Source organism: Lytechinus pictus, chromosome 16, assembly GCF_037042905.1.
Source record: "Lytechinus pictus isolate F3 Inbred chromosome 16, Lp3.0, whole genome shotgun sequence".
NCBI classification, from domain to species: domain Eukaryota; kingdom Metazoa; phylum Echinodermata; class Echinoidea; order Temnopleuroida; family Toxopneustidae; genus Lytechinus; species Lytechinus pictus.
In genome coordinates this window covers 4,065,344-4,079,815 of record NC_087260.1, presented here as the reverse complement: position 1 = coordinate 4,079,815, position 14,472 = coordinate 4,065,344, and the positions used below count along the sequence as shown (strand labels likewise).

The window sequence follows — 14,472 nt, the reverse complement described above, 5'->3', positions numbered from 1 at the left end:
ACTTGTTTCCTTGCCCAAAACACTTCAAAGAGTGCATTGTGCCCCACCCCACTCCCCAACACACCGAGGCCACGGTGACGATATCTGCTTTACGCTGAGCTGTGATTTACATGAAATGGCTTAGGTTTCATTTTCATTTTGTTAATCACTGTCAAGCTTGGAAAAAGTGTGGAGAAAAAAGTATTAAATGAAAAATGAAATGTAAACCCACTTTAAATGATACAAACTTAGTGAAAAATGCTGGAGATGTCTCAAATAAACTTTTGTTCAGATTCAGTTATGTCATTAGATCCAGCTGGCACAAAAAAGGGTAAAGGCTGTGCTTACTATGTGTTGAAATTTCAATTTGGGTGGCAAAATTGTTACAAAATGCTTGAATGTATCCGCTTACTTCAATATACTAAAAGTGCAATGGAAATGTATGAGAAATGTTTTGCAGGGTAAGGTTGATTTCGCCCTTTCCCCTTTACACAGCGTGAAAACGAGCATTTCTGTGCAAACAGATTTCTGCGAGCTTTACAAAAATGGACAGTGCTCACTTAAGTGTAACATTCTGTCAAAACTTTAACTTTCATTGGATAAATGAGACCCAAACCCAAGATTGTATGTGAAAAAAATTACCCACATGTTGTATATTTTTTATTTCCCAGGGCTTTTTCAAAGTGTAAACTTTTTTTGATACGCACTGTATATATATATATATATATATATATATATTGTTCAGGTTTATAAGTGGTGAACATTTAATCAAGACTAGATTTTTTACTAGACATTTAGAACTTTGACAAAACAGTTTCAAAATGCCTCAACACGCCCCTATCGATATTCATTCTGATAACTTCTATGATAACAATTCTGCTCTTATACTGGTTTTCGTTAAAAACGTTAATAGTACTTCTCTCATTGAATGCATTTATATTTTACTTGCTTGATTTTCAGTAAGTTTTACTTATTGTAAGCATGATCAGTTTGGTCCTTGTACATCTGTATCATGTACATTTATTTATGTTTAAACCGAATTAAAAAATGAATAATAAGATAAATATTTCCAGGTCAAGCAATAACAGAAAATAATAACAATAACAATAATAATAATAATAATAAAAGGTTTCATAAGACTTTATGTATATAACTTGGCCTTTTTTACAACTCGAAGGCCCAAGGGGAGAAAGAAGGAGAAGAGGAAGAAGAAAAGGAGGAGGACATGGAGTAAGAAGAAGAAGAAAAAAAGAGGAAGCAGCAAGAGGAGATAATGACTAATAAGTACGAGAGCTAAAACTATGAAATGACGCAAAATGTATCATTGCAATAAACCTACTTAAATTTTCTTCGCAATGTGTCCCACCGTATCCTTGGACACACGAGCAGTTATATCCAACTAGTTCCTCCGTACACGTTCCTCCGTTAAGGCACGGGTTTGAGTTACAAGCTTTCAAAAAAAGAACATGAAGAAAGGAACGTATTAAAAACAGCATTAAGGGGCACGAAATTGTATACCAACGGTGTGTAGTCTCACACTGACTGTGTTAAAAAAACAATATTGACATAAACCTTTTGATATAATACAGAGAATACAATTAGCGTATAATATCATTATCAGAGACCAACTAATAATGATTATTAACCAACATCTTTCAGCAACCGCCCCATTTCCAACAAATAGTCTTGAGTTAAGGCTGTTTGAAAATAGCCAAAATAGTAATTTGAATCGCAAAAAACGAACGCAAAATGTCAGGTTATTTGAAAAAGTAATTGTCCTTAATTCTGTCAAAGTTTACCGTTGACTTGACTAGAACGCAAGATAGTTTCTTTGACACAATTTTTTTTTGCAGATTGCTTGGAAGTTTCATGAGATGTGCACAATGTGCAAATCTTCTGCCTAAGTAAGCCCTTAACTTAAAACTTAGTTTTCTCCTTTAAGCTCTGGCTCGGCTTCTTTTGCATTTAATCAAGAACTCTTTTATAGGTTATTCTAGGTCTATCTATTAAGTATCGCTGATCTAATTTGACAATTGTATATATATATATATATATATATATATATATATACAATTTATGTCTCCTTACGGCGTTTTTATTAAGTCTTTTTTTGTTTCTACATTATGACGCCGACGCAGAACTCTTTGATTTATATATATATATATATATATATATATATATATATATATATATATATATATATATATATATTTTTTTTTTTTTACGGCTTAGAATGTGCTTTTTTTCAAAATCAATTCAAAGAGAACATGAAGATAGAAATGCGAACCAGCCACTCAAAAACCAACAAAAGGTCATCTGGTAAGGTTTTTTGAAAATAGCCAATATAGTCATTTAGATTGCCCAAAAAATATATAAAATCATGCTAGCTTATGCAAAAGAGTGATATTGTCCTTCATTCTGTCAAATTTTCACATCAAGAAGTTGACAAGAAAATAAGATACGAGAGTTTCTTTGACACAATCATTGAGATATGAACATTGTGCAAATCTTAAGCCCCAGTTAGCTCCGAACTTCAAACCTAGTTTTATTCTTTAAGCTCTACAGTAGATTAGCTTCTATTACAGACAAGTACTTCATGTACTTGTTTAGGTTATTCTTGATCTATCTTTACAATATTACTGATGTATTTAGACAAAATATATATTTAAGCGCTTAGAATGTGCTTTTCAAACTCAATGCAAATCTAAAAAAATATATGTTTGAGCGTCTTATATTGGTTTCAAATGCCAAAGGCAGAGAAACACCTTCAATGGCAACTACACTTTGTGACACTGGAATGTTAAGATGGTACTCGATAATAATTCAATCAAGGTACTTTTAGATAATTCGTTTTTCTGATTTCCAAAGAAAAAAAAAAACGAAATATTGAGTGAAAATTGATTCTATTTTCGAGATCTAAAACAGAAAAACGGTAATTTTCAATATTTTGATTCAATAATGAAATATGTAAAAACGGAAAAAACATTAAAAACGCGTTCATTATTCCGTTTGACTGTTTTTGCATATTCTAATTGAATTGAAAATGTCGTTTTCTTTTTCTGTTTCGCCTGCATGAAACAGAAAATTGAACGCACCTTCTCGTTTCCCTTTTCGGTTTCGAAATCAGAAACACGATTTTTCTGATCGCACCGGCGTCAAGCTACGATTAGATAATTCCTTTTTCGTTGGCCAAACGGAATATTGAAGACCGAACCTTTTGCGAAAGAGGCGGAGCCAGAACTCGCATACATTTGTAATTCCGACGCTTCCTTATTCGGAAGTTTCGAATATTCCGAAGGTTTGTTTTTCCAAAGGTTCGTAATTCCAAAGGTTCGCCATTTCGAAGGTTCGTTATTCCGAAAACGAAATAAGGTTCATAATTCCGAAGGTTCGTTAGTCCGAAAACGAAATAAGGTTCGTAATTCTGAAGGTTCGTTAGTCCGAAAACGAAATAAGGGTCGTAATTCCGAAGGTTCCTAAGTCAGAAAAAGAAATAAGGTTCGTTGATCCGAAAATGAAATAAGGTTCGTTTGAAGCACTTATTCTATGCATGTATTCCGTGTAATTCTAAAATATTCCTTTTCAGGTCTGATCATAAAAAATTATCAGCTGGCGCTGCGTGCTCGCATTATTTCCATTAGTATGTATAAGCCTACTTTTATATGAATTCGAACAAACTGCTTAAAATCCCTCTTTATGACAGTTTATCAAAAATATCAGCTTGCACTTCGAGCTCAAAGAAATTAGTTAGCTCCATATGCGTCTTGTTCATAACATTGGTAAGAATGTTCAATTTTTAGGATCAAATTCCTGAAATTTCTATGAAAGTTTGCTCGCTTCTCGCGTTCGAATTATTCAATCTTGTTTATTAGAATAAAGTTAAGAGATCACTGTTCGGACTAACCCTTAAAAGAAAAAAAAATCAGCATTGGGCAGCCGATCGGGGAAAATGTGAATAAGAAATCACCCACCATCCTGATTGGAGAAAGCTCAATCCACATCAGTATGCATACAAATATATATTTAATGTAAAATAAGTGCCCCCCATATTAAAACAAGTGGAATGCCTCTGGCGGTCTCACCTGCATCACGCGATTCAATATAGCAGCAGTGCTGACTTTGAAAACTACTATAACTCGCACAAGATGTTCAGTGATACTTGGTTACTCTTATGTCCACGTTTTATGAACTAGACCAATACACTTACAGAGATATGGTGGTAATTCAACAAATAGTCCCAACATGGCCAAAGTTCATTGACCTTACATGACCTTTGACCTTGATCATGTGACCTGAAACTCGCACAGGATGTTCAGTGATACTTGATCACTCTTATGTCAAAGTTTCATGAATCAGATCAATAAACATTCAAAGTTATAATGGTAATTCAACAGATACCCCCATTCGGTCAATGTTCATTGACCTGTGACCTTGGTCATGTGACCTGAAATGCGCACAGGTCGTTCAGTGATACTTGATTACTCTTATGTCCAAGTTTAATGAACTAGACCAAGATACTTTCAAAGTTATGATGGTAATTCAACAAATACCCCCAATTTGGCCAAAGTTCATTGATCCTAAATGACTTTTGACCTTAATCATGTGACCTGACACTTGCACAGGATGTTTAGTGATACTTGATTACTATTATGTCTAAGTTTCATGAATGAGATCTATAAAATTTCAAAGTTATGATAGTAATTCAACAGATACCCCCAATTCGGCCAAAGTTCATTGACCCTAAATGACCTTTGACCTTGATCATGTGACGTGAAACTCATGCAGAATGTTCAGTGAAACTTTATTAACCTTATGTTCAAGTTTCATGAACCAGGTCCATATATTTTCTAAGTTATGATGACATTTCAAAAACTTAACCTTAGGTTAAAATTTTGATGTTGATTCCCCCAACATGGTCTAAGTTCATTGACCCCAAATGACCTTTGACCTTAGTCATATGACATGAAACTCAGGCAGAATGTTTAGTAGTACTTGATCAACCTTATTGCCAAAGTTTCATGACCTAGGTCCATATACATTTTAAGTTATGCTGTCATTTCAAAAACTTAACCTTCGGTTAAGATTTGGTGTTGACGCCGCCGCCTCCGTCGGAAAAGCAGCGCCTATAGTCTCACACTGCTATGCAGGTGAGACAAAAAAAACTGGCTCGATAGCTGCGGATGGCTTTTTTTGCCCCGCCCTAGCCCAAAAGGGGGTCTTTATCACAATTTTTTTGGTCCAAACAATTAACCACCCCACACAGATATATATATACAGTGCGTATCAAAAAAAAGTTTACACTTAGCAAAAATCCTGTAAAATTTCATATTTGTAATATCCTAAAGATTTTTCCACATTTTAACTTTGGTACAGATCCATTTAAGCAAATGACGATATAAATGTCGAAAAATATTTCCGCTTGAGTGAGCACCACTTACTTTTGAAAAGTTGGTGAAAAATGATTTGCGCAGAACTTAGAAATAGTTTTGCGAATAAAAGTAGACCTTAATCATGAAGTACACGGCGGATTAGATAGTAAAATTGATTTGATGATATCTTTTACCTTTTTAAACTTGTTTCCTAGCCCAAAACACTTCGAAGAGTGCATTGTGCCCCACCCCACTCCCCAACACACCGAGGCCACCGTGACGATATCTGCTTTACGCTGAGCTGTGATTTACATGAAATGGCTTAGGTTTCATTTTCATTTTGTTAATCACTGTCAAGCTTGGAAAAAGTGTGGAGAAAAAAGTATTAAATGAAAAATGAAATGTAAACCCACTTTAAATGATACAAACTTAGTGAAAAATGCTGGAGATGTCTCAAATAAACTTTTGTTCAGATTCAGTTTTGTCATTAGATCCAGCTGGCACAAAAAAGGGTAAAGGCTGTGCTTACTAAGTGTTGAAATTTCAATTTGGGTGGCAAAATTGTTACAAAATGCTTGAATGTATCCGCTTACTTCAATATACTAAAAGTGCAATGGAAATGTATGAGAAATGTTTTGCAGGGTAAGGTTGATTTCGCCCTTTCCCCTTTACACAGCGTGAAAACGAGCATTTCTGTGCAAACAGATTTCTGCGAGCTTTACAAAAATGGACAGTGCTCACTTAAGTGTAACATTCTGTCAAAACTTTAACTTTCATTGGATAAATGAGACCCAAACCCAAGATTGTATGTGAAAAAAATTACCCACATGTTGTATATTTTTTAATTCCCAGGGCTTTTTCAAAGTGTAAACTTTTTTTGATACGCACTGTATATATATATATATATATATATATATATTGTTCAGGTTTATAAGTGGTGAACATTTAATCAAGACTAGATTTTTTACTACACATTTAGAACTTTGACAAAACAGTTTCAAAATGCCTCAACACGCCCCTATCGATATTCAATCTGATAACTTCTATGATAACAATTCTGCTCTTATACTGGTTTTCGTTAAAAACGTTAATAGTACTTCTCTCATTGAATGCATTTATATTTTACTTGCTTGATTTTCAGTAAGTTTTACTTATTGTAAGCATGATCAGTTTGGTCCTTGTACATCTGTATCATGTACATTTATTTATGTTTAAACCGAATAAAAAAATGAATAATAAGATAAATATTTTCAGGTCAAGCAATAACAGAAAATAATAACAATAACAATAATAATAATAATAAAAGGTTTCATAAGACTTTATGTATATAACTTGGCCTTTTTTACAACTCGAAGGCCCAAGGGGAGAAAGAAGGAGACGAGGAAGAAGAAGAGAAAGAAGAAAAGGAGGAGGACATGGAGTAAGAAGAAGAAGAAAAAAAGAGGAAGCAGCAAGAGGAGATAATGACTAATAAGTACGAGAGCTAAAACTATGAAATGACGCAAAATGTATCATTGCAATTAACCTACTTAAATTTTTTTCGCAATGTGTCCCACCGTATCCTTGGACACACGAGCAGTTATATCCAACTAGTTCCTCCGTACACGTTCCTCCGTTAAGGCACGGGTTTGAGTTACAAGCTTTCAAAAAAAGAACATGAAGAAAGGAACGTATTAAAAACAGCATTAAGGGGCACGAAATTGTATACCAACGGTGTGTAGTCTCACACTGACTGTGTTAAAAAAACAATATTGACATAAACCTTTTGATATAATACAGAGAATACAATTAGCGTATAATATCATTATCAGAGACCAACTAATAATGATTATTAACCAACATCTTTCAGCAACCACCCCATTTCCAACAAATAGTCTTGAGTTAAGGCTGTTTGAAAATAGCCAAAATAGTAATTTGAATCGCAAAAAACGAACGCAAAATGTCAGGTTATTTGAAAAAGTAATTGTCCTTAATTCTGTCAAAGTTTAGCGTTGACTTGACTAGAACACAAGATAGTTTCTTTGACACAATTTTTTTTGCAGATTGCTTGGAAGGTTCATGAGATGTGCACAATGTGCAAATCTTCTGCCTAAGTAAGCCCTTAACTTAAAACTTAGTTTTCTCCTTTAAGCTCTGGCTTGGCTTCTTTTGCATTTAATCAAGAACTCTTTTATAGGTCATTCTAGGTCTATCTATTAAGTATCGCTGATCTATTTTGACAATTATATATATATATATATATATATATATCGTAAAGAAATGGATGAAGAGAACAATGGTAGGCGTAGCTTAAATCAAGGTTCCCCAGAGCTATCTACCCTTTGGAAAAATTGGTGATGCCGAAAAAATGTCTCTGCCGGGAATCGAACCCGGGCCCCCAGCTTTGAACGCCGGTGCCTTAACCACTAGACCACAGAGACGGGTTAGTGGCTAGGGCGACCCCGATCCGATTGACCGTCAGATAGACAAATTTTCGACACTATACCAATTATAATTTCCTTTGTCAGGTGAAGGTGGGTTCCGAACAATGACAAGCCGCCATGCTTCAGCTGGATCAGATAAACAGATAAACAGATAAAACAGATAAACAGATAAAACAGATAAACAGCTGGATCAGATACTTTTAGATAAACATGTTGTACATGTATAACTTTACACACACACACATATATATATATATATATATATATATATATATATATATATATATATATATATATATATATATATATATACAATCTATGTCTCCTTACGGCGTTTTTATTAAGTCTTTTTTGGTTTCTACATTATGACGCCGACGCAGAACTCTTTGATTTATATATATATATTACGGCTTAGAATGTGCTTTTTTTCAAAATCAATTCAAAGAGAACATGAAGATAGAAATGCGAACCAGCCACTCAAAAACCAACAAAAGGTCATCTGGTAAGGTTTTTTGAAAATAGCCAATATAGTCATTTAGATTGCCCAAAAAATATATAAAATCATGCTAGCTTATGCAAAAGAGTGATATTGTCCTTTATTCTGTCAAATTTTCACATCAAGAAGTTGACAAGAAAATAAGATACGAGAGTTTCTTTGACACAATCATTGAGATATGAACATTGTGCAAATCTTAAGCCCCAGTTAGCTCCGAACTTCAAACCTAGTTTCATTCCTTAAGCTCTACAGTAGATTAGCTTCTCTTACAGACAAGTACTTCATGTACTTGTTTAGGTTATTCTTGATCTATCTTTACAATATTACTGATGTATTTAGAAAAAAAATATATTTAAGCGCTTAGAATGTGCTTTTCAAACTCAATGCAAATCTAAAAATATATATGTTTGAGCGTCTTATATTGGTTTCAAATGCCAAAGGCAGAGAAACACCTTCAATGGCAACTACACTTTGTGACACTGGAATGTTAAGATGGTACTCGATAATAATTCAATCAAGGTACTTTTAGATAATTCGTTTTTCTGATTTCCAAAGAAAAAAAAACAAAAAACCGAAATATTGAGTGAAAATTGATTCTATTTTCGAGATCTAAAACAGAAAAACGGTAATTTTCAATATTTTTATTCAAGAATGAAATATGTAAAAACGGAAAAAAACATTAAAAACGCGTTCATTATTCCGTTTGACTGTTTTTGCATATTCTAATTGAATTGAAAATGTCGTTTTCTTTTTCTGTTTCGCCTGCATGAAACAGAAAATTGAACGCACCTTCTCGTTTCCCTTTTCGGTTTCGAAATCAGAAACACGATTTTTCTGATCGCATCGCCGTCAAGCTACGATTAGATAATTCATTTTTCGTTGGCCAAACGGAATATTGAAGACCGAACCTTTTGCGAAAGAGGCGGAGCCAGAACTCGCATACATTTGTAATTCCGACGCTACCTTATTCGGAAGTTTCGAATATTCCGAAGGTTTGTATTTCCAAAGGTTCGTAATTCCAAAGGTTCGCCATTTCGAAGGTTCGTTATTCCGAAAACGAAATAAGGTTCATTATTCCGAAGGTTCGTTAGTCCGAAAACGAAATGAGGTTCGTAATTCTGAAGGTTCGTTAGTCCGAAAACGAAATAAGGGTCGTAATTCCGAAGGTTCCTAAGTCAGAAAACGAAATAAGGTTCGTTGATCCGAAAATGAAATAAGGTCCGTTTGAAGCACTTATTCTATGCATGTATTCCGTGTAATTCTAAAATATTCCTTTTCAGGTCTGATCATAAAAAATTATCAGCTGGCGCTGCGTGCTCGCATTATTTCCATTAGTATGTATAAGCCTACTTTTATATGAATTCGAACAAACTGCTTAAAATCCCTCTTTATGACAGTTTATCAAAAATATCAGCTTGCACTTCGAGCTCAAAGAAATTAGTTAGCTCCATATGCGTCTTGTTCATAACATTGGTAAGAATGTTCAATTTTTAGGATCAAATTCCTGAAATTTCTATGAAAGTTTGCTCGCTTCTCGCGTTCGAATTATTCAATCTTGTTTATTAGAATAAAGTTAAGAGATCACTGTTCGGACTAACCCTTAAAAGAAAAAAAAATCAGCATTGGGCAGCCGATCGGGGAAAATGTGAATAAGAAATCACCCACCATCCTGATTGGAGAAAGCTCAATCCACATCAGTATGCATACAAATATATATTTAATGTAAAATAAGTGCCCCCCATATTAAAACAAGTGGAATGCCTCTGGCGGTCTCACCTGCATCACGCGATTCAATATAGCAGCAGTGCTGACTTTGAAAACTACTATAACTCGCACAAGATGTTCAGTGATACTTGGTTACTCTTATGTCCACGTTTTATGAACTAGACCAATACACTTACAGAGATATGGTGGTAATTCAACAAATAGTCCCAACATGGCCAAAGTTCATTGACCTTACATGACCTTTGACCTTGATCATGTGACCTGAAACTCGCACAGGATGTTCAGTGATACTTGATCACTCTTATGTCAAAGTTTCATGAATCAGATCAATAAACATTCAAAGTTATAATGGTAATTCAACAGATACCCCCATTCGGTCAATGTTCATTGACCTGTGACCTTGGTCATGTGACCTGAAATGCGCACAGGTCGTTCAGTGATACTTGATTACTCTTATGTCCAAGTTTAATGAACTAGACCAAGATACTTTCAAAGTTATGATGGTAATTCAACAAATACCCCCAATTTGGCCAAAGTTCATTGATCCTAAATGACTTTTGACCTTAATCATGTGACCTGACACTTGCACAGGATGTTTAGTGATACTTGATTACTATTATGTCTAAGTTTCATGAATGAGATCTATAAAATTTCAAAGTTATGATAGTAATTCAACAGATACCCCCAATTCGGCCAAAGTTCATTGACCCTAAATGACCTTTGACCTTGATCATGTGACGTGAAACTCATGCAGAATGTTCAGTGAAACTTTATTAACCTTATGTTCAAGTTTCATGAACCAGGTCCATATATTTTCTAAGTTATGATGACATTTCAAAAACTTAACCTTAGGTTAAAATTTTGATGTTGATTCCCCCAACATGGTCTAAGTTCATTGACCCCAAATGACCTTTGACCTTAGTCATATGACATGAAACTCAGGCAGAATGTTTAGTAGTACTTGATCAACCTTATTGCCAAAGTTTCATGACCTAGGTCCATATACATTTTAAGTTATGCTGTCATTTCAAAAACTTAACCTTCGGTTAAGATTTGGTGTTGACGCCGCCGCCGCCGTCGGAAAAGCAGCGCCTATAGTCTCACACTGCTATGCAGGTGAGACAAAAAAACTGGCTCGATAGCTGCGGATGGCTTTTTTTGCCCCGCCCTAGCCCAAAAGGCGGTCTTTATCACAATTTTTTTGGTCCAAACAATTAACCACCCCACACAGATATATATATACAGTGCGTATCAAAAAAAAGTTTACACTTAGCAAAAATCCTGTAAAATTTCATATTTGTAATATCCTAAAGATTTTTCCACATTTTAACATTGGTACAGATCCATTTAAGCAAATGACGATATAACTGTCGAAAAATATTTCCGCTTGAGTGAGCACCACCTACTTTTGAAAAGTTGGTGAAAAATGATTTGCGCAGAACTTAGAAATAGTTTTGCGAATAAAAGTAGACCTTAATCATGAAGAACACGTCGGATTAGATAGTAGAATTGATTTGATGATATCTTTTACCTTTTTTAACTTGTTTCCTTGCCCAAAACACTTCGAAGAGTGCATTGCGCCCCACCCCACTCCCCCACACACCGAGACCACCGTGACGATATCTGCTTTACGTTGAGCTGTGATTTACATGAAATGGCTTAGGCTTCATTTTCATTTTGTTAATCACTGTCAAGCTTGGAAAAAGTGTAGAGAAAAAAGTATTAAATGAAAAATGAAATGTAAACCCACTTTAAATGATACAAACTTAGTGAAAAATGCTGGAGCTGTCTCAAATAAACTTTTGTTCAGATTCAGTTATGTCATTAGATCCAGCTGGCACAAAAAAGGGTAAAGGCTGTGCTTACTAAGTGTTGAAATTTCAATTTGGGTGGCAAAATTGTTACAAAATGCTTGAATGTATCCGTTTTACTTCAATATACTAAAAGTGCAATGGAAATGTATGAGAAATGTTTTGCAGGGTAAGGTTGATTTCGCCCTTTCCCCTTTACACAGCGTGAAAACGAGCATTTCTGCGCAAACAGATTTCTGCGAGCTTTACAAAAATGGACAGTGCTCACTCAAGTGTAACATTCTGTCAAAACTTTAACTTTCATTGGATAGATGAGACCCAAACCCAAGATTGTATGTCAAAAAATTACCCACATGTTGGATATTTTTTAATTCCCAGGGCTTTTTCAAAGTGTAAACTTTTTTTGATACGCACTGTATATATATATATATTGTTCAGGTTTATAAGTGGTGAACATTTAATCAAGACTAGATTTTTTACTACACATTTAGAACTTTGACAAAACAGTTTCAAAATGCCTCAACACGCCCCTATCGATATTCAATCTGATAACTTCTATGATAACAATTCTGCTCTTATACTGGTTTTCGTTAAAAACGTTAATAGTACTTCTCTCATTGAATGCATTTATATTTTACTTGCTTGATTTTCAGTAAGTTTTACTTATTGTAAGCATGATCAGTTTGGTCCTTGTACATCTGTATCATGTACATTTATTTATGTTTAAACCGAATAAAAAAATGAATAATAAGATAAATATTTCCAGGTCAAGCAATAACAGAAAATAATAACAATAACAATAATAATAATAAAAGGTTTCATAAGACTTTATGTATATAACTTGGCCTTTTTTACAAGTCGAAGGCCCAAGGGGAGAAAGAAGGAGACGAGGAAGAAGAAGAGAAAGAAGAAAAGGAGGAGGACATGGAGTAAGAAGAAGAAAAAAAAAGAGGAAGCAGCAAGAGGAGATAATGACTAATAAGTACGAGAGCTAAAACTATGAAATGACGCAAAATGTATCATTGCAATTAACCTACTTAAATTTTTTTCGCAATGTGTCCCACCGTATCCTTGGACACACGAGCAGTTATATCCAACTAGTTCCTCCGTACACGTTCCTCCGTTAAGGCACGGGTTTGAGTTACAAGCTTTCAAAAAAAGAACATGAAGAAAGGAACGTATTAAAAACAGCATTAAGGGGCACGAAATTGTATACCAACGGTGTGTAGTCTCACACTGACTGTGTTAAAAAAACAATATTGACATAAACCTTTTGATATAATACAGAGAATACAATTAGCGTATAATATCATTATCAGAGACCAACTAATAATGATTATTAACCAACATCTTTCAGCAACCACCCCATTTCCAACAAATAGTCTTGAGTTAAGGCTGTTTGAAAATAGCCAAAATAGTAATTTGAATCGCAAAAAACGAACGCAAAATGTCAGGTTATTTGAAAAGGTAATTGTCCTTAATTCTGTCAAAGTTTAGCGTTGACTTGACTAGAACACAAGATAGTTTCTTTGACACAATTTTTTTTGCAGATTGCTTGGAAGTTTCATGGTATGTGCACAATGTGCAAATCTTCTGCCTAAGTAAGCCCTTAACTTAAAACTTAGTTTTCTCCTTTAAGCTCTGGCTCGGCTTCTTTTGCATTTAATCAAGAACTCTTTTATAGGTTATTCTAGGTCTATCTATTAAGTATCGCTGATCTATTTTGACATTTGTATATATATATATATATATATATATATATATATATATATATATATATATATATATATATATATGTATATATATATTACGGCTTAGAATGTGCTTTTTTTTCAAAATCAATTCAAAGAGTACATGAAGATAGAAATGTGAACCAGCCACTCAAAAACCAACAAATGGTCATCTGGTAAGGTTTTTTGAAAATAGCCAATATAGTAATTTTGATTGCCCCAAAAATGTATAAAATCATGCTAGGTTATGCAAAAGAGTGATATTGTCCTTTATTCTGTCAAATTTTCACATCAAGAAGTTGACAAGAAAATGAGATACGAGAGTTTCTTTGACACAATTATTGAGATATGAACATTGTGCAAATCTTAAGCCCCAGTTAGCTCCGAACTTCAAACCTAGTTTAATTCCTTAAGCTCTACAGTAGATTAGCTTCTCTTACAGACAAGTACTTCATGTACTTGTTTAGGTTATTCTTGATCTATCTTTACAATATTACTGATGTATTTAGAAAAAATATATATTTAAGCGCTTAGAATGTGCTTTTCAAACTCAATGCAAATCTAAAAAAATATATGTTTGAGCGTCTTATATTGGTTTCAAATGCCAAAGGCAGAGAAACACCTTCAATGGCAACTACACTTTGTGACACTGGAATGTTAAGATGGTACTCGATAATAATTCAATCAAGGTACTTTTAGATAATTCGTTTTTCTGATTTCCAAAGAAAAAAAAACAAAAAACGAAATATTGAGTGAAAATTGATTCTATTTTCGAGATCTAAAACAGAAAAACGGCAATTTTCAATATTTTGATTCAAAAATAAAATATGTAAAAACGGAAAAAACATTAAAAACGCGTTCATTATTCCGTTTGACTGTTTTTGCATATTCTAATTGAATTGAAAATGTCGTTTTCTCTTTCTGTTTCGCCTGCATGAA

The 14,472-nt window shown here is 34.1% G+C and overlaps 1 protein-coding gene across 1 annotated transcript in view; it reads right to left on the bottom strand.

Annotated features, from left to right (window-relative positions):
• The window catches only part of LOC129278993 (fibropellin-1-like), a 63,016-nt gene that overhangs the window by 33,792 nt on the left and 14,752 nt on the right, over window positions 1-14,472 (bottom strand). The window contains exons 6-8 of the mRNA XM_064111579.1: window positions 12,841-12,951; window positions 6,878-6,988; window positions 1,319-1,429 (exon numbers count right to left, since the gene is read on the bottom strand). Coding sequence (XP_063967649.1) covers window positions 1,319-1,429; window positions 6,878-6,988; window positions 12,841-12,951 — 333 coding nt within the window. The remainder of the gene's footprint in view (window positions 1-1,318; window positions 1,430-6,877; window positions 6,989-12,840; window positions 12,952-14,472) is intronic.